This window comes from Schistocerca nitens, chromosome 8 (assembly GCF_023898315.1).
Source record: "Schistocerca nitens isolate TAMUIC-IGC-003100 chromosome 8, iqSchNite1.1, whole genome shotgun sequence".
Taxonomy (NCBI): domain Eukaryota; kingdom Metazoa; phylum Arthropoda; class Insecta; order Orthoptera; family Acrididae; genus Schistocerca; species Schistocerca nitens.
Window position 1 is genome coordinate 237052654 of NC_064621.1, and position 26231 is coordinate 237078884.

At 40.2% G+C, this 26231-nt stretch overlaps 1 protein-coding gene across 1 annotated transcript in view; it reads right to left on the reverse strand.

Annotated features, from left to right (window-relative positions):
- Window positions 1-11184: 11184 nt before the first annotated feature.
- The window catches only part of LOC126199497 (ATP-dependent Clp protease ATP-binding subunit clpX-like, mitochondrial), a 116313-nt gene continuing 101266 nt past the window's right edge, over window positions 11185-26231 (reverse strand). Inside the window, exons 8-13 of the mRNA XM_049936419.1 lie at window positions 22916-23016; window positions 14115-14270; window positions 13865-14035; window positions 13556-13684; window positions 13107-13199; window positions 11185-12461 (exon numbers count right to left, since the gene is read on the reverse strand). Coding sequence (XP_049792376.1) covers window positions 12285-12461; window positions 13107-13199; window positions 13556-13684; window positions 13865-14035; window positions 14115-14270; window positions 22916-23016 — 827 coding nt within the window. The 3' untranslated portion in view covers window positions 11185-12284. The remainder of the gene's footprint in view (window positions 12462-13106; window positions 13200-13555; window positions 13685-13864; window positions 14036-14114; window positions 14271-22915; window positions 23017-26231) is intronic.

Genomic DNA, 26231 nt, shown 5'->3' on the forward strand with positions numbered 1-26231 from the left:
CCACTATTGCGACTGGAAAAAGAAGAGTAGCTCTTTGGCGAGACCAGCAGGAATGAAAATGGGTGCGAGGCTGAAGGTGAGGTCTTTGAACAGAACTAGAACTTCTACAGAATTGAAGTTTTTGAGGGATATGTTGACAACAGTGTTCTGTGTTTGTTTAGGTTTTGGTTTTGTGAGGTACTGAGAGGAAGTTTCGGGGACGTTGCAGATGGAAAAGATCAGTAAGGCAGGGTCTGGATGCTATGGGAGGTTGTTTTGGGGTTCATGGGGTTAGGACAGGTGTTGATGGTGGTGGTGCTCTGAAGTGTGAATAGGATGTCAATAAGTCTGACAGTTTTTGGGAGGCAGTGCTCTCCCATGTGTCAGAGGGCAAAAGTTCCAGTTTGAAAGATGTGGTGTAGGTAGTTGGGAGTTGCAGTGCAACAGTATCTTGTGGAATGCCTGCAACATGGAAATTTGTTAGGTTAGTGTGGTATGAGGATCGCCAGAATCTGAAGAACTGAAAGGAGGGGGGATCACTTTCGGAGAATTTTTATGGTTAGATTAATGAGGAGCGGGGAGATTCCATAGGTTAAGCAGAGTGAGGGATTTGGTTTTGCTAGAGATAGGGATATTTTCCTTGCAGACAGTTGCAGCAGTCATCACTAGGGAGGAGGAAGTGGAATGTAAATGACTTAAGTGTAAACACTATGGGGTATTATTGAAAGTAAAAAGGGAAAGGCAGGACATTCCAACTTCAGGATGATAGGCATCCACGTGTAGCAAGGACAAGAGTAGATCCTCATTCTCACTACAGGTAAGCCTGTATCATCCTAGGGTCTGACTGATCTGTCTTCTTTTATCTTCCCCACTCTATCCCCTTATGCTTCCCAAGGAAGGAGCTAATAGTTCCTAAAGTTAGGATAATGTCATCACTTCTTACTTACATGTGTGCCTATCAACAGTACTAAACATTTTGCCTCCTCCCCCCAAACTTCCTCCCAGTACAACATACAAAACCAAAAACCTAAACAAACACAAAATACTGTTATCAACATATCCCTCAAAAACCTCAAACCTACAGAAACTATGTTTATTTACTGAAATAGTGCACAAGATTCTTTTGCTTCAAACTTCTGCGGTGTTTGAGAACAGCTTGTTTGTATAGACATTTCATTAACATCAATTCGGCTGGAGTTGTTTCTGGCTGACATTCCAGATGAACCACTAGTTTTCCAGCTGGATCTTTGCCTCTGCATGAGGCATTATTTCTCCTCCTGAAATGCCTCTTCCGTTGTTCACTTCACCAGCACCGTCTTTCTCTATAGTAAAACTGGCAGCAATATAAATTTCATTATCGATCCTCATACTGTGACTGACATCACTGTTCTGAAACCAGGTGTCTATGTGACTACCGTTTATATCTGAATTACCAGTAATGTGGCTAACATTTCGGGGAATTCAGAGTTGTTAACAACTTCACAAACTTCAGCAGTGGAACCACAACTAGCAGGCCATACTGCTTTGAATCAGCAATCCAGTAACTTGATCCCTACAGGATGCTACCATAAAAAATCACATTTTTGATATGTACTGATTTCAGTGCCAACAACTTCTGCCTCTTCTTCAATTAGTTCCCCTTGCAGCTGTCATCTGTACACACATCTGATGACTTCCAGTACACCTCGAACCATCAGTTGTAGAAAAGCCATCCCGTAAGGAGGGAAAAACTTCACTCTCATGTCACCACTGACAAACTGTTCCACTCCCAGATGTGGCAGTTCATTTGTTAATAAATAATATGGTCCTCAGCACAGGATGCTTTTCCTCCAAATACGTCGTCACGTTAGGCAAAATCACATCATGAAATCAGTTTTTAAAGTACTACTGTCCACTCAAGCATTTTTTTCAATTTGTAGATATCTATCTATCTACCTACATCTATCTACATTCATACTCCGCAAGCCACCCAACGGTGTGTGGCGGAGGGCACTTTACGTGCCACTGTCATTACCTCCCTTTCCTGTTCCAGTTGCGTATGGTTCGCGGGAAGAACGACTGTCTGAAATCCTCCGTGCGCGCTCTAATCTCTCTAATTTTACATTCGCGATCTCCTCGGGAGGTATAAGTAGGGGGAAGCAATATATTCGATACCTCATCCAGAAACGCACCCTCTCGAAACCTGGTGAGCAAGCTACACCGCGATGCAGAGCGCCTCTCTTCCAGAGTCTGCCACTTGAGTTTGCTAAACATGTCCGTAACGCTATCACGGTTACCAAATAACCCTGTGACGAAACGCGCCGCTCTTCTTTGGATCTTCTCTATCTCCTCCGTCAACCCGATCTGGTACGGATCCCACACTGATGAGCAATACTCAAGTATAGGTCGAACGAGTGTTTTGTAAGCCACCTCCTTTGTTGATGGACTACATTTTCTAAGCACTCTCCCAATGAATCTCAACCTGGCACCCGCCTTACCAACAATTAATTTTATATGATCATTCCACTTCAAATCGTTCCGCACGCATACTCCCAGATATTTTACAGAAGTAACTGCTACCAGTGTTTGTTCCGCTATCATATAATCATACAATAAAGGATCCTTCTTTCTATGTATTCGCAGTACATTACATTTGTCTATGTTAAGGGACAGTTGCCACTCCCTGCACCAAGTGCCTATCCGCTGCAGATCTTCCTGCATTTCGCTACAATTTTCTAATGCTGCAACTTCTCTGTATACTACAGCATCATCCGCGAAAAGCCGCATGGAACTTCCGACACTATCTACTAGGTCATTTATATATATTGTGAAAAGCAATGGTCCCATAACACTTCCCTGTGGCACGCCAGAGGTTATTTTAACGTCTGTAGATGTCTCTCCATTGATAACAACATGCTGTGTTCTGTTTGCTAAAAACTCTTCAATCCAGCCACACAGCTGGTCTGATATTCCGTAGGCTCTTACTTTGTTTATCAGGCGACAGTGCGGAACTGTATCGAACGCCTTCCGGAAGTCAAGAAAAATAGCATCTACCTGGGAGCCTGTATCTAATATTTTCTGGGTCTCATGAACAAATAACACGAGTTGGGTCTCACACGATCGCTGTTTCCGGAATCCATGTTGATTCCTACATAGTAGATTCTGGGTTTCCAAAAACGACATGATACTCGAGCAAAAAACATGTTCTAAAATTCTACAACAGATCGACGTCAGAGATATAGGTCTATAGTTTTGCGCATCTGCTCGACGACCCTTCTTGAAGACTGGGACTACCCGTGCTCTTTTCCAATCATTTGGAACCCTCCGTTCCTCTAGAGACTTGCGGTACACGGCTGTTAGAAGGGGGGCAAGTTCTTTCGCGTACTCTGTGTAGAATCGAATTGGTATCCCGTCAGGTCCAGTGGACTTTCCTCTGTTGAGTGATTTCAGTTGCTTTTCTATTCCTTGGACACTTATTTCGATGTCAGCCATTTTTTCGTTTGTGCGAGGATTTAGAGAAGGAACTGCAGTGCGGTCTTCCTCTGTGAAACAGCTTTGGAAAAAGGTGTTTAGTATTTCAGCTTTATGCGTGTCGTCCTCTGTTTCAATGCCATCATCATCCCGGAGTGTCTGGATATGCTGTTTCGAGCCACTTACTGATTTAACGTAAGACCAGAACTTCCTAGGATTTTCTGTCAAGTCTGTACATAGGATTTTACTTTCGAATTCACTGAACGCTTCTCGCATAGCCCTCCTTACGCTAACTTTGACATCGCTTAGCTTCTGTTTGTCTGAGAGGTTTTGGCTGCGTTTAAACTTGGAGTGAAGCTCTCTTTGCTTTCGCAGTAGTTTCCTAACTTTGTTGTTGTACCACGGTGGGTTTTTCCCGTCCCTCACAGTTTTACTCGGCACGTACCTGTCTAAAACGCATTTTACAATTGCCTTGAACTTTTTCCATAAATACTCAACATTGTCAGTGTTGGAACAGAAATTTTCGTTTTGATCTGTTAGGTAGTCTGAAATCTGCCTTCTATTACTCTTGCTAAACAGATAAACCTTCCTCCCTTTTTTTATATTCCTATTAACTTCCATATTCAGGGATGCTACAACGGCCTTATGATCACTGATTCCCTGCTCTGCACTTACGGAGTCGAAAAGTTCGGGTCTATTTGTTATCAGTAGGTCCAAGATGTTATCTCCACGAGTCGGTTCTCTGTTTAATTGCTCGAGGTAATTTTCGGATAGTGCACTCAGTATAATGTCACTCGATGCTCTGTCCCTACCACCCGTCCTAAACATCTGAGTGTCCCAGTCTATATCTGGTAAATTGAAATCTCCACCTAAGACTATAACACGCTGAGGAAATTTATGTGAAATGTATTCCAAGTTTTCTCTCAGTTGTTCTGCCACTAACGCTGCTGAGTCGGGAGGTCGGTAAAAGGAGCCAATTATTAACCCAGCTCGGTTGTTGAGTGTAACCTCCACCCATAATAATTCACAGGAACTATCCACTTCTACTTCACTACAGGATAAACTACTACTAACAGCGACGAACACTCCACCACCGGTTGCATGCAATCTATCCTTCCTAAACACCGTCTGTACCTTTGTAAAAATTTCGGCAGAATTTATCTCTGGCTTAAGCCAGCTCTCTGTACCTATAACGATTTCAGCTTCAGTGCTTTCTATCAGCGCTTGAAGTTCCGGTACTTTACCAACGCAGCTTCGACAGTTTACAATTACAATACAGATTGCTGCTTGGTCCCCGCATGTCCTGACTTTGCTCCGCACCCTTTGAGGCTGTTGCCCTTTCTGTACTTGCCCAAGGCCATCTAACCTAAAAAACCGCCCAGTCCACGCCACACAACCCCTGCTACCCGTGTAGCCGCTTGCTGCGTGTAGTGGACTCCTGACCTATCCAGCGGAACCCGAAACCCCACCACCCTATGGCGCAAGTCGAGGAATCTGCAGCCCACATGGTCGCAGAACCGTCTCAGCCTCTGATTCAGACCCTCCACTCGGCTCTGTACCAAAGGTCCGCAGTCAGTCCTGTCGACGATGCTGCAGATGGTGAGCTCTGCTTTCATCCCGCTGGCGAGACTGGCAGTCTTCACCAAATCAGATAGCCGCCGGAAGCCAGAGAGGATTTCCTCCGATCCATAGCGACACACATCATTGGTGCCGACATGAGCGACCACCTGCAGATGGGTGCACCCTGTACCCTTCATGGCATCCGGAAGGATCCTTTCCACATCTGGAATGACTCCCCCCGGTATGCACACGGAGTGCACATTGGTTTTCTTCCCCTCTCTTGCTGCCATTTCCCTAAGGGGCCCCACTACGCGCCTGACGTTGGAGCTCCCAACTACCAGTAAGCCCACCCTCTGCGACCGCCCGGATCTTGCAGACTGAGGGGCAACCTCTGGAACAGGACAAGCAGCCATGTCAGGCCGAAGATCAGTATCAGCCTGAGACAGAGCCTGAAACCGGTTCGTCAGACAAACTGGAGAGGCCTTCCGTTCAGCCCTCCGGAATGTCTTTCGCCCCCTGCCACACCTTGAGACGACCTCCCACTCTACCACAGGTGAGGGATCAGCCTCAATGCGGGCAGTATCCCGGGCAACCACAGTCTTAGTCCGATCGGGGGATGCGAGGGACGAGCTGGCCGTCCCCGACAAACCCCCATCCGGACCCCCACAGTGATGCCCATTGGCAACAGCCTCAAGCTGTGTGACCGAAGCCAACACTGCCTGAAGCTGGGAGCGAAGGGATGCCAACTCAGCCTGCATCCGAACACAGCAGTTGCAGTCCCTATCCATGCTAAAAACTGTTTTGCAAAGAACGTCTGAACTAATCTACAGACAGCGCAAACAAATCGACAAAATTTAAACGGTTATTAAAATACAAGATTGCCTAGTAAATGCAGTAATGCTGCTACTTGCGCAATGCTGACACACTGCTCGGCAGCGGAAGGAGACTACGCGATTTTACACTATTCAGGTACTAAAACGCGATGCTACAACTCTCAAATACTATAATACGCCCGAAATTTATGTATCAAACAATGCAAGTACCAAAAACACGCAAAGAAATTAAGAATTAAACTATGTAAGAAATGAGTGAGCTAGGAGTATACGACTTGCTGCTGCAGCTGCTTATCCAACGGCGGCAGGGATAACTGGCAGACAGGACTAATTAATGGGTTTCATTGCATCCCCATGTTTTTGATTTTCCCATCAACAGGAAAAGGGAATTATCTTCTTGATGCACTGCTACAAGTCATAATTGTAACTCAATTTTTATACCTCTTGCCGAGTCATCCAATTTGGAAGCCAGTGTCTTACTGGGTAGCATACGATGAAGTTTGGATTCATTTGCATTCTAAATCCGTCATTGCGTTTTCCAAGTAACTGACTTCTTCATATTCTCTTTTTGAAGTTACCTGCAGTCGAGGTATCCCAAAAGACTTTCACCCATCACTGAAGCTAGTGTATGCCGAGCTTTCCACCTTACCAACCAAACTTGGCTGGCTGTGAAGCTAGTATTGCCACGGGATAGCTTGCTGTTTAACTTTGGCGCTTTTTCCCGCAGTGTCAGACCAGGTATTGGCATAACTTGCTCTCTTTCTCACTGAACCAAACAAATAACTTATCATCCACCATTTTATTTCTTGCTTTCTTTATTGTACTGCAATCCTGCAAACTGTCTTTAGCCATCATCCTGAAACAGAAGTCTTCAATTTGTTCTTGGGTTTTCTCCCAGTCTGACACAGTTGATATCCCTACATCATATTCTGCAGTTATATCATTCCAAAGTTCTCCATTGTCTATTTTGTTTAGAGCTTCCAACTTTTTGTCCATCGAACCAACCATTTTCTTTTGCTTCAAAGCCATTACACACACACACACACACACACACACACACACACACACACATGAGCACAAGAACAATGTCTGTACAGCTTCTTAACTCTGTACGGAACAGATCCACACTGAGCATAGTAATGGTATGTAGCTGGAAACATGGGACTGGCCATCTCTAGGCTAGCTGTGGTGCCATCATCATACCTGTACACATATTATACCATACCATCTGTACACTGCACATTTTCATAAAAAAAGGAAACAAAAATTAAATCAGATGAATCAAAAATCCAGGTTCATGAGCGGTGGATACATGAGGTTCTTTTGTAGTGCCGTGTGCATGTGTCTGTATGTTCTACACAACTACCTGAGAAACTTTTCAGCACACGAGATACAGTCTGTCATAAGATGGCTAAAGCCATGCACAAAGTTTCCAGTGTCGAACTACCAGTTACAACTTACCCTTGGAGGTTTTAAAACTATACCACAATGAAATAGTGACTATCAATGAGGGCTTTGCACCACAAGAGTTGGTCCACAAGCCCCATCCAATATAACACAGAGCCACTGTAAGAGGCACACAGCAAGGGAGCCTCACTACACAAGCAGAGGCTCTCCTTGTCATTTTGGGAACACTTTCTGCTAACATCAAAGCAGGATATCTCACCACAACACTGGACACTTGACTAATGGCAGAGGGATTGAAACAGTGGAAATGCAGGTCGCTGAATATACAGTCTCAGCCCCAACACCAGGGAGAAACTACTAACAAATCCAGTCATCTCCGGTAGAGGTATGGTTCATATTATGACAAGACCTGGCCCCAATACCTTCATAAAATAGAAAAGAGGGAACCAGCATTGTGTAACTATGGTGATTTAGGATCCTCTGAGCATGTGGTTTTCGCATATATCTACAATTGGAAGATAGGTCACCCTTCAGGATGACTCACAGTTGTTAATTATGAATACTGATGCATGCAGGTTATTGAACCTTGTAACAAACAACATAAATAGGGATGAAGATGGAGGAGGTGTGAATTGTGTGAGCAGCACCAATTGTGAGGGAACAACAGATGTGACATGCAAATAACAGTGAACATGAACAAATGCTTGACTATATTTAACTAGCAATGTAGAAGCAATGTGACAAAAGTGAAGTGATATATCTGTTGCATTGCAGCATATGTAACTGTAATTTAGTTTAACATAGACACCACAGTAACTATTAACAGAAATGCAGGGAAATGAAATGTTATGATGTTTTGTCCAGACACTGAGTAACTACACAAACACAATTAATTAGAATTGCAGTACTAAATATTAACAACAATACAAAAAGGATAGAATTCTACTAACCACATAGAGGCGGCATTGAATCGTAGATGGACACAACCAAAATACTGCTAAACTTTAGCTTTCGAACAATTGACAAAAATTTACTTCGGAAGCATAGAAAAAAAAAAAAAAAAAAGCCACACACACACACACACACACACACACACACACACACAAACACACATACAGAGAGAGAGAGAGAGAGAGAGAGAGAGAGAGAGAGAGAGAGTTAATGTCTGTGGCCACTCAGCTGTTATTCCAACCTGGTCTTTCCATTCTTTAAGTACTATATATTACTTAGGTAAGTAGTATCATAGAGATTATGCGTGAAACCTGTATAGAACCTGTACAGAGTTTTGCTAGCCCAAGACTTGCTGAGCTACACATTAGTGGTGGGAGGACTACTACAGAACACTTAACTGTGTATGAAGGAATAACCTCTGTAGAAAATGCACATGTCGCTGCAAGTGTTTATTATTTTAACCACCAGGGCAGGGAAAAAAATGGAAGGACATATTCATTATTATTTTAATAGTTATTTTCATTTAAATTTCTTTCTATTAATTAGAATGTTTTACATCTACAGTTAATGCACACTCATATTCCTTGTGAGTTTGAAGAAGAAAGTTGTTAGCACCTGAAAACTAAACAGTAACAGGCATACACAAATTACAATGGTAGAAGAACTACAGAGATGAATAGTTTGGGCACAAAAGAGCACCTTTTGTCTGAAATAAAGGTGTTCAAGAATATTATGATGCTTTAAATGCATCTTACAGTTTCCACAATGTCGCACATTCACTGGCGAAGTTGTTATTACAAATAGGATTCTGAAATTTTGGATTGATTAGAGCATCAAATAAAATTTGATCAGACAGAAACAGTTTTGGTTGTCACAGGCAATCTTCAGAAAACTTCTCTCAATGTAAAATACACAGCACTATAAGAGACCAACAGGAACAAAAACACACATCCAGAAATAAGCTGTTAATAATGTCCTGACGGTATCAATGATAGTTCTAATAACATTTGATACAGGCAAACTGTGTCCAACACGTGTTCCTGGTTATTTTTGCTGTTATTTGAACTGTCATTCTATTGCAACAAAGGAAATCTCAGGGTGGAAACAATTTAAAAAATTAGGGAAAACCACCACTCACCTGAAGATGACACACACACACACACACACACACACACACACACACACACACACACACACACACACATACATGTAACAGCACACAACCTTACCAACACCTGAAATTTACCCCTCCATAGTGGTTGTCAAACATTAATTTACCGGTATTATAGAATAAAGTATATTTCTTTTTGCCATTTTAGAGAAATGTTTGGAAAATTGGCAGTACAACCAGTCTTGAAATAAAACTGTCCACAAGCTAATAGCACCAAAAAAACTTGAAAACGATATCCTGCTGTCTATGTTGTTCCAGACTTCAGTTTCAATTTAGATAGTTGTGAAAGGTGAATATTATCAATTTTACACACACTTTCTACATTTGATAAAGCTTTGTGCTGATGGTTTATTATATGCCATGTCAATATTACTACCAAGAAGAGAAATATTTATAGACACCTGTGTTACTTCAACCCTTTGGATTCGTCCATGGAACAGAAGAAATGCCTACAACTATACACAATACATAACAATTAATTTCATAGATAATATTCCTAGGGAAATGGTTAATAGTAACAGATAATTTTATGCTGTTTAAATGTAGTTTCAGCTGTATACTTGGCAGTCCATAAGGCATCTCCAACAAACTGCCGTGTAGAATGTTTTCACCTGCAATGACACCATTTGTATCCAATTTCCTACTAATAAATTGCACAAATTTAGTCTTTTCTGACAGAGCCAACATAATATTTGTTCCCTCAGTGTCCTAAGACTTTATGTTGCTGTTTAAGATTAACACACTAAGAACAGCAAATGAGCAAACAGAAATTATTAATTAGTGCACATAAAATAACAGAACCATTATAAAAAAACTTATATTGTTGCAGGTCATCTTGACAATGACATATTCTTGAATAAAATTAGCAGTGTTATAATAAACCTCCAAAATGGACTGGTACATGCTCTGATCAATTTTTCTTCTGGCGGCTCCTACCAATTAAAAAAACCCTTATAAATGATTTGTATAAGACATACATTTTCTCACTATATTACAAAATTGTTACAATGCTGATTTACAAATAATATAAACTGAGGTGTGAAAAGTAAGTATTACTATAAACATAGGGATAAGAGAGAAATCCACAGTAACCAATAACTACAAGGTATAGTTCAGATTTGGTTTTCTATCCAAATGCACCTCTGAAGCACTCAAAGTGTATTTAGAAAAACAGAGAAATAAAAAAAAATAAAATAAAATAAAGAAAGAGACAAATCTGACTAATGGTAACAATAGCAACATCTACTACAGGAATCACAAATATATACAACTTCTTCTACAACTCAATGTAATAGCTCAAAGTAAAAGGGAAGCCAAGTCGTCTCATTCTCTTTTGAAAAGAAGTTAGGCAAGAAGGTAAATTATTAGCCCAGCAACAGCAGTGTCATGCACAAAATACACAAGAGTGTTTATAAAAGGCACAGGGAATAAATCTGCAGCAAAATACAGCCAATCATTCACACAGAATGATTTACTGATATCAAATGACATTTTCAATAAAGAATGCCAAGAGTCTTTCTTTGGTCAGCAGAAAAACGCGTGCAGCCATCCCACGTAATTCCTTCCCTCCTCCAACCCCCCCTCCCCCCCCCCCCCCATCTAAATCTGTATCACAAGCAAAAGATTTGTGATGAAGTCATGGGCAGTAAGCAGTCAGAGTGATAAATAGGAAACAGGAAGGGGTTATGGATAACTGACTGTGTCTTCAGAAATTTGCATAATTGTACACTCATAAGATTTTGTTAACTGGTTTTATTACAGATTGGTTTCATATGGGAAAATGCAATAAAATATGTAAAAGGGGGAAGAAGGGGAAAATGTTAATAACTCACATTTTTAGTAAACAGTTTTATTACAAAAATAACATAACTTCTGAAGTTCATCATTTCTCAACAGTGGGAGCAAAGTTCTCTTTTCCGTCTGTGTACACTTCTGTCTTTAAAACAACATGAAAAAGCTATTTCAACAACAGCACATTTTCAGTTCAGAACTGAGATGTCACACATTCCAAAGGAAGAAATATGCACCATTCCTTTAAAATGACTCAAAACTATGAAATTATCTGTTATTGTCAACAGTTTCTTGTCGTAATACTCAGTAAAAACATATCAAGCCACAAGGACCACATATCTGAGAAGTTAATATAACCCAAACCCACAGGACATCACACACACACACACACACACACACAATTTAAATGAAATTTAAGTTGTTGTCAGAGCTTTCAATGACTGCCTGCATGATCACTATTGTAACTGAAGTCACGTCAGCTTCCTCTGAAACAATAGCCATGTTTGATGGTTATGGACCACAAACTCACTGCTAAACAATCTAGGCAAAATACTCTTACAAACACATTTCATGATTCAACCTCAGACACAAAATCTCTCACACCAAAGACAGTTGTAAGGATGAACATAAACTTATCTGAACAATGTAGTGTGTCCATGTACACACACAACTGATTCAGCACAGTTTATCACAGAATTTTCTATAGGGGTACATATGATTCCTAGCAACTAAAATGGAGGTAGTCTGTGAAAGCTACAAGCAACAGACACAGTTTGAAGCAACTATTATTACAAGAATAGTTATGTTCATGGGGACCACACAAAAACTGTGATTTCCTGTCAACATGTTCAAGTCTGAGAACCTCACTAACAATCACACCTTAGGAACCACAAACAAGGAGAAAAACAAACGAACTAACAGACTTTCAGGTACCACTAAGAGCAAAATCCAATAAACATAACAACCAATTTTCCAATACTATTTACAGAGATATCAATAAAAACTTGATAATTTTGCACACTGTAGTTGTAACCTCTTAGCACTATGCAAACAGATGATCATATTAAATGTTTTGCCTCACTTAACCGCCTATTGCCACTTTAGTCCTGTGTGGAAAATTATCTTAAGTGTTTTACATGTCACTACTTTGCCTCAGCATGTGCTTCTAGTTCTACTGACTGGTCTTCCTCCACTTGTTGAACAGGTTTGCCTCGAATGTATATGGGATGACCCTTTCCAACGACAGCGTCCTCTGTAATGTGCACACTGAGAACATCTGAACCTGGTATTTCAAACATTGGGTCGAGAAGCAACTTTTCCTGTGAACAAGAAAATAAGCACAAAATAATCAGCGGGTCCCAGATCTTATTCAGTCATTCAAAAATTATTCAAAACTAATGATGATGACATGTATTCAGCAGAAAATCTATCAACAGTTAACAAGCCTAACAGATAAAATTTTTAAGAGAGAGAGAGAGAGAGAGAGAGAGAGAGAGAGAGAGAGAGAGAGAGAGAGGGAGGGAGAGAGAGAGGGAGAGAGAGAGGGGGAGAGAGAGGGGGAGAGAGGAGGGAGGGAGGGAGAGAGAGGAGGGGGGGAGGTGTAATTGGAAAAAAAAGTGTATGTATAACAGGTATCACACATTGATACCCACATTTTTTAACAGAAATCATACTGCATTGGGCAGTAAACAAACAATCTGCACTTCAGCACTTCCTATCCTTGAAGAAATGTGATTATTCAAAAGTAGTATTCAGAAGTGAACTAGTGCCTTAGTTGGCAACAATAAAACACAACTGCTAATGCAAAGATTCAAGAGATCATCATTATTTTACTGCATTTCATATTTCTTTAAGAAAATAGTCATTCCAACAATGAGATTGTTGCCACTTTTTACTTAATGTGTCAGTAAAATTTTTAAATCCAATTAATTACTGTTAAATAATAAAACAACTAGTTTGCTCACCATTATACACCGCAGGCCACGTGCTCCTGTTTTCTTCTCCATGGCTAGTTTTGCAATAGATTTTAAAGCCTCTGGAGAGAATGTTAGATCAACCTGGAACAATGCAATGAAGCATGAGGACTCTTGACCACAACATGTGAGAAACTTTATACTGGAAATGGGAGAAGGCGAGGGGGGGGGGGGGGGGGGAGAGGAGAGGAGGATACTTGATTAAGTGTAGAATGGGCCTACCATAACGAAAAGTGGGAAAAGCACAGAAATTTCAATACACGTTTGCAATACAATGTAATCAAAATTTTTATAATTTGATAGTTTTATACACCATTCGAAATCTCAGAAAACATAGCAGACATTGGCTCAATACAAAACAAAACTAAAATCTACTTTTTATTATCCTACTATCTGTGGAAGTAAACTATATGTTAACTAAAAGAATTTAAGAAACTTACTTTGTCCATATTGAATAACATTTGGTACTGGGGAACCATAGCATTTTTTGGTTCCGTAAGTATGCGAACAAGAAGTTCCTGATTCAATGAATGGAATGCTACAAGAACAGGAAACCGACCAACAAATTCCTGTCAAAGTAAAACATGTATTATCAATGGGCATATTTAGATTTTGCTCCCAACTTATACATACAAATACAATTATTTACTGTCAATTTCAAATAAAATTATTTCAAAAGATTCATCTGCACATATGCATGATGGGAAGGGGGAAGAGAATATTCTTTTTGGGAGACGGGAATTACTCACCGGAATCATGCCAAATTCAATGAGATCTCGCGCTTCCACTTGTCTCAGGAATGCATCCTTTTCAGCATTGTCTTCCTCCACTGATGACACACTGCTCTGATTTGCCTGATCAGCAAGTGTAGCTGCTCTTCGGCCTGGTGATTCCGAACTGCGGGCTCCAAAACCTAGGTACTAGAAATAAATGCACAACTTCAGCGTATTTCTCACATTGTTATTACAATGGCATTAGAAAATAATCAAGTTGGTTTACCTTTTCATTCTTTCTCCTACTTATAATTCTATCAAGTCCATTATAGGCACCTGATGCTATAAACAATATATTTGTAGTGTCAACCTGGACAGTTTCTCCACGTAATTTACGTGGTGAATTTCTCTCTGGGACATTTACTATGGTTCCCTCCAGTATCTGCAATAAGTAAAATATTTATATTTATTTATTTGTAATACAGCCAAAATTCACTGCAATCCACTGTACACCACAAAAAGTGCTCAGAGCTTAAACTTTAACTACTCACCATGTTAAGTATGAGCTAATCACATTAGAGTCTGTACAGTACTGCTTATAGAAGTACAGACCATTTCTAATTACAAGTCAGCAGCATCTTGATACTTAGAACAAGGATGCTCCCTCTAAAACCATACAACCATCCAGGGCAGCATAATTCGTGACATTACAGATATGGCAAACACAGTTGATGTAAGATTCAAAGTGGAACAGTGGTAAGCAATATCTCATTTTGGCAGCAGTTAGTTTGTCTTCATAACTCTGTGGCATAGTTGGCAGGTTGGAAAGCAAATATGTGATGGCAGCCTTCATAGTCTTAGCCCATACCTTTTCTATACATCTGAGGTCTGAGACAGGGGGACCAGAACAAAAAGAGAAATATCCTTGTGCTCTGCAAACCACTCTTGCACTATTACCAATTGGAGAATGATTCTGGTGGAAACAAACTAATCCATCATGATAAAGTTCTCACAATGATGGCATCACAATCTTACTGATAACATGGGTATACTACACAGCATCAAGTCGACAACAGCAGATGCTAATTGAGAGAGTTAATATTCATTACAGAGCCTTTTCTTGACAGCGTTGTGGTTCAGCCTCTTAAGCAGGTGCTGGACCTTAGTCACTGTCTGGGTAACACATTAGTGTTTCAACTGCAGTATTTATCAAAAGGATATTGCCACAGTGTGTTGACAAGTTCTTTATGCTGGACAGAAGCCGTTTCATGTGAAAGTCCAGGCTCAAACCTACTGCATTCTCCCTTGGCATGGGATCATCATGACAATCCTTGCGCAGTACATTCCAGAATGTTCTACTATGACCATGCCCCCAACAATATTAAACTTCTGTTCTCCAAAGAACATGGATGTGAAATTCTAGTCAATTAAGAAATAGGAGGAAAGTGAAAAAGGAAAACACACACACACACAGACAGACAGACAGACAGACAGACAGAGAGAGAGAGAGAGGTACTATATTTGATACTGTACTCTCTCTGACATCTGAGTGATCTACTCCTTCTTTCCAACCCTTCTCAATCTATTCCTTTTTCTCCTAGAGAAAGAAACTGGAGGTAAGTGCAGAACACTGAAGTAAACAAAATACAATGTTATGATTAAAATTTCAAAATCAAATCAGTGGCAAAAATCAATATTATCTGATGACAAACCCACATTTTATCTCAAGGAAAGAATGGCTAAATTAGTTTGCTGGAAACATTATAAAGCAGTTGACTGTTTCACAGTTGTGGCCTCTTTATCACATGCAGTTTTATAAGTTGCACCAATACCTTTCTAGTGAACTTTGCAACCCCTGGGCAGCCTGCTGCATGCATAATTCTGATGTATGGCCCATAAAAGTGCTGAAATGATATAATGCAAGCCACCAGCTTGGCACAGTGGAGTGCTAGATTCCTTCACGCTGCACCTCTTACCCCTCTACTGCTTTGTCGTAATAGGACCTGGCTGAGCAAGGCTAAATACTGCTTGTTCCGACCTAACAATATCTGTCTTCGACCGCTGCCTATGCCAAGAACTGTCCCACAGCAGTCTGGGTCAACCAGCTGCATCTACAACTAGCTGCTGCCTCCACTAGCCACTGGTCTACGTGCCACACTTAGATCTCATGCTGCTGGGACTTTAACTGGTGTCATCCAACTGAGGCCTTCTCCAGGCTGCTATCAACTAACTCCTATGAATCTCCAAGGAGTCCTTGATTCACAGTACATGCCTTGAAGCATCTTGCACCTGGCAAACTGCAAGCTGCAGGCTGACTGCCATACTTATCTACTCCGGGTGAGATGCCCGACATAGCCCCAATGTCGCAAGGACGCCAACACTGCATCTCTACTGTGACTGCCTTTTTGCAACAAAACAGGGCCACAATAAATCTTGCGCAACTTAGACCATCTACACACATGGATTAATTAGAACCTGCTATTTAGAATGTTTGTGAGAGCAGAACTACACTGTTATAGTGTGTCTCATCTCCTGCTCAGAAATGAGGAACCACATACTGAGGAAGACTGATCCTTCTGTGAAGGAGGAAATTCAAATAGCTCACACTTATGAAACTGCCCACATAGAGCAGAGTCTAAATACAACAGAAAAGTGCTGTGGCAATCATCTCTCTGATACTGGTCATATGAAACATCACGTCACCTCCGGCAGAGGCCTAACATTCTCCACAGTCTGGAGAACCCCATCAACAACACCAGCAGTGATGGCTACATCAGTGACAGCAACAGTGTCCAGCTGTAAACATGCTATCTTCATCACATACACAAAGTGTGCTGCCACTGGTATGCAATGTGCCATAGGTGTGGCAAAAACAGACACCTGCAAGATGTATGTTTCAGCAGTTACACCACAAACAAGTCACAACCAGAGGAAGTGTAACATGTGAGTGATAAGCATACAGAAGTTCATACTTGTAGAATGTAGTGCAGTGAAGGTACTTACATATTTTTTAAAAACATCAATTTGCTTTTGACAGCAGAAGTTATTTAATTCACAATTACAGTTTCAGCTTTTGGTTCATTTTCGAGTGATACTGCAAAAACTAAAAGAATACCAAAAGGAAGCACAGAGTGTGTATACAGAACTGCACAAACATATCCTGTTGGCTGTATCACTGGCTTTATGTATTTCATCAGTTACAATGCATACGCAGACAAAGTAATATGTAAGATTACTGCTGTCATGTTCTGTATGAGTACCCAAGCCACTGAGACACCTTTAGAGCAGAACATATGTATTTTTATACCACTGTTACAAATAAATTTTCCTATCCTGTCCCCTTGCCCCTTATGACTATTATCATCACACAGAAACTGTATGTTCTCAATACAAGTACAAAAGATGATGTTATACGAAGCTTACAACTGTTATCACTGGAATGTACTATCTCTGATTAGTGCACGGACGGTCAGACTTGTGAATGTATTTTAGCACCAACGGCCTTAGTTCACATGTAAACAGTGTGTTATGACATTGATTTGTAGCAATTTATGTGAAGTGTGTTAACATTGATGGCATTTCACATAATTTACATAATTTCACAATGTACAGAGAGAGCTTCATACTCTTCAGATGCTACTGTATTTCTACAGTGAAATGGCTTCTTTTTGATGATGTCATGTATATATGTAGGAGGATTTGAATGTCCGACATGTGCAGAAGTAAAATGTAATTGACGTATCAATTTCACCATTTTTGTAATTACTACTGTATACAGAACACGTTTGTGCAGTCCTGTATATACATTCTGTGCTTCATTATCGCATTCTTTTTAGCTTTTTCAATATCACATGAAAACAACTCAAAGGCTGAAACTGCAATTGTGAAACAAATAACTTCTGCAGTCAATGGTGAATATGGTGTCCTATAAAAAATTGTAGACTGTGAACTCCGACCATGTAAAGTTGATCAAGACTTAGATGTGTTCATTGGCAAACACTCAGTGAAGTTACTCCTTGACCCTGGAACTTCTGTGTTCCTGATAAACCTATTCACTTAAATTTAGGGTCAGTCACTTGCAAGCATGGCCTCTGGACACCATCATTTGCTCTTGCTATGAAAACTATCAGTTTTACTCAGTTGCAACTGAGTTACTCCTCCAATAAATTTTCTTACATTATCTGACATGTAGACAACATTTTTCAGGTACATTCTATCCACTTTTTGGGTTTTCGGATTACAAAACAATACACGCCATGCAACCAACGAACCTTGTGTCACCCTTAAAATTATCTGTAACAGACATGCTCAAATCTTCTCATCTGAGTTATGGAAGACAATTGATTTAGGAGTTCACATCACTTTTAGGGTGACTGCTACCCTATGCTTCATCAAACCTCGTCTGGTGCCACTGGCTCTAAAGGATGCCATCAAAACAGAGCTGGATAGACTCAACTCACTCATGAAGATGTATTAATGCCTATTCCTCAAAAATCAATGGGTTGCTCCTCAATGAACAGTATTCACTCCCAATGGCACTTGTTACACAGGTTGGCAGTAAAAGGACTCAAACACAACCTGCGCAAGTGTTCTCTCATACCACCATGTAGCAGTGATCAACAAATTGTAGCCAGTCACGAATGTACAAGACGAACAAGCGTTGCAGGGTAAATTCAACTATTTTGGCCACTTCATTGCAAATGTAGCTGATCTTTCTTATCCACTGAACAACATATGATGGCAAGAAGTGCAGTTCGTATGGTCATTGTGCTGGTCGTAGCAATCAGTGTACCCCTCCCACACAAGGACAGGTGGAGTCCTGCCCCACTAATAACCCAATACCACTGCCAGCCTTACTGCATATGCTTCTAATACCCTATCCACCTCCCAGCAACACTACATTCAAATAGAATGGGGTGTCTTCACTGTCACCTACACAGTCCAGAAATCTAAATTGTTCCTTTATGGACAAAAATTTTATTCCAACATGGACTGTTAATGGCTGCTCGCCATATTTGTCTTAAGCATAACTTGGTAGACAGAACCACCCACTGACTACAGTGCTAGGCACTTTAATTTTTACTATCCTATCCACTACTGGGTAGCAATGTTACATGCTAATGTGGACACTGTTTCCCAATTTCCCATGGGACTCGGTTCAACTTCTGACCAACACAAAATGGAGTGTTTCCAGCTTGATTCAGATCAGAATTTGGTCATTTCAGCTTTTCCCTTAATATGTGAAGCCATGGCCTCCCCCTGCAATGACCCAATGTTAAGAGGTCTCACTCACTTTTTATAACACAAGTTGTCAAACACACTTCTTGGCCCTGGTTTTTACCCATACTGGCCACAACGATATTAACTACACACAAACCTAGAGGTTCTGTTGGGGGTCTCAGATGAGGACTACTGCCACATCCTGGTTCTTCTGTCTTCGAGTGCAAGTGCTGAACCTTCTGCACACTGCCCACTGGGGTATATCCCAGATAAAAAGTTTGGTGTGACAACATGTATTCTGGCCCAGCATTGGCTCAAAGATCTCAGACCTTGTTCACCAATGTTCCACCTGTCATGCCACAGGGACACTCTCCCTGGTGTGACGCTGCAGAGCATATTCACTTAGATGTCGCAGGGTCATTTTAGGGCTCCATGAGGTTTGATATTACTGACTCCTTTTCTCACCTCATTCTTTGTTCTGTGTGTCCCAAGTCACTTCTGTCATCATCATCATCATCATCATCATGACCTCGGAAAAATCTTTGCCATGAACCCACCCCCACACTGATACCACGACTGCGTTCCCCTCAGATTTCTAACTCTTTTGTGTCTGTATCAGAATTAAACACCTTAGTATCACGCTCTTTATCTGGCTTCCAACAGTCATGCAGAATGCTTCGTACAAAGTTTGAAGAGCTAGGCTTCATAAGGAAATGATGTCCAACACTGCCCCTAACTCATTCTGTAGGCCTCTGACAACAGGGCCAGCCTGAAAAAAGGCTGCAGCCCAGCAGAGCAGCTTCATAGCTGTCCTTATTGCACCTTCTTGGACATGCTACGTCTGCCACCTGTGCATGTCATCTCTGACGCCTCTCCTTTCCAGGGAGCAGCCCTGTGTGAGTGTGTGAGTTCATGTGCTACCCTCCCTGGATGATCTCCACCCACCTTAGGTTCTTGATGTATACCTTGGTAACTGTCCACAGCTATCTGCGATGCCATCAAGATCAACTTTGTCTCCACCATTCTGTCCAGCAGCCACATTCTTCTCTGACCCTGGTGGATTCTAGGTCTCATGGTGTCTCACAATGAGCACTGTTTTGCCTCAGCCCTCCATAGTTAATGCCCAAGGACACCAATCTGCCGGCCCTCCAAAAAGCAACCCTGCCCAACCGCATGCACCTGCCGCTTCTCCTATGGAAACCTAGAAGCTGTACCAACATTACAGCTAGCCACAGTGGTACCAGGTGCCACCTGTCACCATGGGCACACACTGATGGGACCACACTTACCAGAATGTCACATGTAAGCTGGTCCAGTGCTGGTCTGTGTCAGTTATTAATGGCAGTGTCAGTGCAATGGAAATATGCACCAGTTGTCTACTGGTTTGGTTCTTGCTATGGAATTAGCTTACAGATGTTTACCGTATTTACTCGAATCTAAGCCGCACTCGAATCTAAGCCGCACCTGAAAAATGAGACTCGAAATTAAAGGGGAGAGAAAAGTTTTAGGCCGCACCTCCAAATCGAAACAAAGTTGGTCCATTGTAATATGAGACAATTTAGGTCGAATGCATGAAGATACAACCACAGTAGTTTGGTTCGAGTCGTAAGCCTAGCAGTTAAGCTTTACCAGGTAGCCATTGCTATGCACCAGGCGCTCCGTCCGTATTTATACGGGTACCCTTCCTTTTTCACGTGCTTCGTCTGGTTTGAATCGATTGCTTATTTTGCTTTGATCTGATAAGTGCCGTTTTCTTTGTTATAGGTGTTTACGTCACTATAAGCTGAAAATGCATTACTGTACTGTGTCATGCATTATTTGTCGCTTTCTGATAGTGCGTGTTTACGTCCTGTCGCCGCTCGCGGCATGGCTTGCTTTTGTGCACGCTGCCGCCGCTTTTAAAAAAGAGAGAGAGAGAGAGAGAGAGAGAGAGAGAGAGAGAGAGAGAGAGAGAGAGAGAGAGAGAGAGAGAGGGGGGGGGGGGAATCGTCTCATTAGCGAAACAATGGCAAGAGACTGCTATTTGTTGTTACTTACACTACTGCTTTCTTTGATAATGATCAACAGATCAACAAGAACCAAATAATAGACTTCGTATGATAGAACATGTTCTGAACGAGAGTTAGGCGAAAATTTTTCTGCGTTTGAAAATCTTTGCGGCCGCTTCTTTAGTACATCAAATTCTGCACAGAAATTTGAGTCATCTTAGATTTAAAAATCTAGTCAGTTGCCGTGCTTCATTTCTGACTGTATCACTATTAGGCATAAGAATAATACAAATATAAACATGACACGATACGTATATTCTTCCGCGTTTGCTGTTGTCTCACTCTAGTTTCGTAGTTTATTAGGCAGACAGGATTTAAATGAGATAGCAGCAAACACGAAAGAATACAGGGCAAAATGTTTATATTCGTATTATTCTTATGGTGAAGAGAATACTGCATGTGATTCACATTTCATCAGGTTCCTATTAGCAACCATCTCTTCTCACAGGTAGGAAAAAATTCAGAACCTAGAGTTGGCCATATTGACAAATATCCCAAACAGTCTTGCCAGTCGGATTTTCGTAGTACATTGAAATGCTGCTATATTCGAAGATGAACAATATGGAATTTGTGTTTACTTCGTTGGATAATGTATGAAAATGCAGTGGTAGAAACTCGGGGCGAAGAAAAAAAGCTCGTTTTCCATCTTTTTTTTTTTTTGTTAAAATTTATTAACTTGATGCAGAGGTTTTGGCGCCAGTATTATTTGTGCCTACATAGCATGCCTGTGTAGCGCTACATATATTCGACGCCAGAAGTTAGTTGTGGCGGCACCTACCAACATTTTTCAGAACTTCCGCTTGCTTTACACTCGATTCTAAGCCGCAGGCGGTTTTTTGGATTACAAAAATCGGAAAAAAAGTGCGGCTTAGATTCGAGTAAATACGGTACTCTTTGGATCATGTTAGTAACTGCGCAGACTGGACTATGGTTGGACTGGTAATTTCTTTATGTAAAGATTGCTTGCATTAATCTGGGGAGCATTCAGTAATATATCTCAATTTTGTGAATAAACTGGGGTTAGTCACAATTAGTTTTGATACAGATAGGCTCTATAACAATTCTCATTATATTTTCCACATCAGGGACAATGCTCCATTCTTCAGGTCACATATTTCCAAATTAATTACGATTCTGCATGTCATTTCAGTTAAAACTCTTTTAAAATTCTTTCATAACCACATGTTCCTCACGACTTTTTGCAATGAAAAGCAATAAGTAGAAGAGAGAAATACTAGAAGTGCTCCATTTCATAGTCATATTACTGACAGCTTCAGAGTTCCTAATATCTCAACTGATACTATCTGAACTTTCTGAAGTTCTCTCCTCCTCTCTTTGGAGTTAAAAATGCATTCAAGTAAATGAGAATTCCATTACTAGTTTCTGAACTGTATGTGTTCACGACTAAATCATTCAGTAATTTATTGGATTCTGAGTTGATATCCAACAGCCAACACACAATGTTGAACAATATTTTCTCTGAATCTTTCCAGCTGTGAAAACAGTAAAGCAACATCATCACAATATTACATTTTAAACAATATTTAATAATAGTACTTTTTCTCATTTGTTATTTAATGCTAGCATTGGTGGTGTATTTGCCACCATTGTCTAAACTTTGTTTCTTACACCTGTATCACCTTACTTCTAAGCCAGTCTTCATTCAAATGCTGAATACACAGGGAATAGCCAGCTGTACATCATATTGCATACAGTATCAGTTAACATCTCTTCAACAACAGATTAATTCCATAATAGCAACTAGTGTTTAAAAATTACCATGAAATCAGTTAGACAAGTGAATGTCCTATTAGCTCACCTTGAGCATTCCCTGCTGAACACCTTCTCCACCAACATCTCTCAATTGATGTATTCCAGGAACTGCCCCTATCTTATCCACTTCATCAAGAAACACAATGCCTATAATAAAGCAGAATATGAGTTATTTTACAATTAGGAAATTACACATCATCATCATCATCATCATCATCATCATCATCATCATCTCATGTGGCTTTGCTGGTCTCCCATCGGACACCACCCCAGATGGCTTATAAGAGAATACTCACCAGATATGGTGGGCACCAGGGAAATAAAATACCCGGCAGTCCAAAACTAGTGGCTGCTACCTTGGAAGTGTGATACTGGCTTATCAAAGGCTAAAGGAAGAAAACCTTGGGAATAAATTACCTGGTCCCACAGGTCAGGGGTTGTGCAGTGGGCCAGCTCTTCACTCACATGAAAAAAATTAAAATGTTAAAAAACTAATAATATGCTTCTGAAAAACTGGACTCTTGGACAATGAACTGGCGAAGAAAAAAGGAAAATGACATTTGGATGCTGGAATGTGCAAGTTATCTTCGCAAAATGGCAGATTCAAAATGGATGTACACTCTGACACCAAGACGAAAGGCAAAGGAAGTAAAGAACTTTGTAATTATGTACATATTTGGAGTGGAGTGTCCAAAGCAGTAAGAGCCAAGCAGGAGTCACAATTATAATAAAGGAAACGTGGAAAAAGACAATCTCAAATTGAGAATTTATTAATGAACATACTATGGTGGAAATGACTATCTGCCAGGGAAGTTGTAATTATTGGTGTATATGCACCCACGAATGACACACGATACCAGGGGAAAGATACTTTCTGGACAATCCTTACAGAGTCTATAGAAAAAGTCCCAAGGAGGAAGGAACTGATTATAATGGGGGATATGAGTGGAAGAGTAGGAATTAGAGAATTGCATACGATAGTGGGAAAACATGGAGAGACAATATAATGACAATGGAGAATGGCTGACTGAAATTTGAGAACAGTTTGATCTGAAAATTAGCAACACATTTTTTAAACACAGATATTCATATACTTTGAAACAGAACACTAGAGTACTTCACATTCTATAATAGATTATATTATCATTAGGCACACACGTAATTTCAAGGAAGCAGATGTTAAATCTTCTAGAGGAGCCCAGAGTGAATCAGACCATTATGCAGTAAAAACAAAGAATTTTTGGCCAAGGGACAATGCAAAGAATGATACTAACAACACTAAAATGAGCTGTGCCAAGAAAGCTCAAAATCTACAATTCAATACTGACAGCCTACAAGATGAAAGTATACGACCATTCTTTGCTGCTAGAATGGAAAAGACATTTGAAGAATCATGTGAAGGACTACAGAGGAAATATACGAATACATAAAAACCAATGTCACCAATATAGCAACAGAGATGCTGGGCATAAGGGGAAACAACCACACCTGTACAGCAGAATGGTGGCCAGAGGAAACAGAGGTGGTAATTAAAGAAAAGAGGAATGCATTCAACCAGTGGTTGAATGATAAATCATAAGCAATAAGAACAATCTAAGAGGAAAAGAAGAATTAAATGAAAACAATAAGGATAGCAAAGAATGAAGCATGGGGCAACGTCAATAGTAAACTAGGGTTTGGGAGTGCGAATGAAGTGTAGTCAGTATAAAAAGGTCTCGACAAAAGCCAAAACTTATCTTCAACTGGTAACACAAAAGGAATGAGAAGAATATTTCCAGAAATTATTAAATGAGGGTGGAGAATAATATCTGGAGGAAGGAACAGTGGAAGGAAAGGAACAGGAAGAGGAAATCCAAATTTTAGAAAGTGGGCGAGTAAGGTTCTAAGAGCAGGGAAGAAGGATAAATCACCTGGACCACACAGTATCAACCTGGAGTTCTTAAAATATGGTGGTGGCAAAACTGTGAAACTAATAACACAGTTTTTCAATAAAATGTTACATGGTGATTCAGTACCCAAGGAAATGAAGCTGGGATATATTAATACCATATTTAAGAAAAATAATCACAAAAGCTGCTCAAAAATCAAGGTTTTTGTATTATAAACACTTTAATGAGAATTTTTGGGTAAATAATTTTAAAAAGCTGGAAATAAATTTTAAAACCCAGAAAGAGCAAGGTGGCTTCACAGACAGTAGATCACACGTAAGAGCATATTTCCACATTACAACAGATCTTAGGGAAACATAGGGAAAAAAAATCAAAAAAACATAGGATTTACTTTCACAGACTTCGAAAAAACACGATACTGTCCCAAGAAAACTACTCTGGCAAGCTTTACATATAGTAAACATAACTGGTCTTTTAATAAAATAATACAAGAAATATGTAAAGATATATGTCAAGTGAAAATGGGTAATAAACATTCACAGATATTTAGAACAAGAACGGGTCTGTTACAAAGCTGCCCCATGTCACCAAAATTATTTAAAATATCGGGTCTCAAGGCATCATCTCATAAATGCAATGGGATGGGGCTAGAAATTAAAGATGGAGTTTATTTACATCACTTACTATTTGCTGAAGATCAAGCAGTTACAGCACAAGATGGAGTGGATGCATATTATATATGTAATCAGTTAGCAATGGAATGCAGAAACTGGAGATTGAAGATTAATTATCAGAAACCAAAATACCTCATTAATGATCCAGGTGACTTATACATGGAGGAAAGAGAATTGAGAAGGTCAAGACTCTCTGTTATTTGGGATCCAGTTTAGAGGTGTATGGAAAATCAGAGGTTAATAAACCAATTGTCAGTGGAAGGAAGATCATTGTAATGCAAATCAATCTTACGGAGCAGAAACATAATAAACAGAACCAAAAGAGTCATATGTAAATTGATACTAGAGATCATAGTTATGTATGGCATGGAAACAGGGACTACTAATATGAAACACGCAAAAAAAAAACACCTGCAAGCAGTAGAAATAGACTTCTGGAGAAGATTAGCAAGAATTTCTAGAAAAAGAGATAATAAGAAACAATGAAACAATAAACAGAATGGAAGCAAGAGAAAGAATACATGGTGAGATGGACAGAAGGAAATTACAATAGTATGGGCATGTAAGCAGAATGGAGGAAGCCAGAACACTAAACATTATCCTGGAAGGGGAACAGGAGAGAAAGAAGAGGACCACTATGACCACCTGGCTCCAAAATATACAATTGACAATGAGAAGAACTTGTGCATGGGAAGATGATACACAAAATCGGAAATTAAGATCTTGTGTAACACATGTAATAATTTTCAGGTATTTGTTGTGTTGGAGGAAGACCTTTGTCTAAAGCAAAATCTCAATA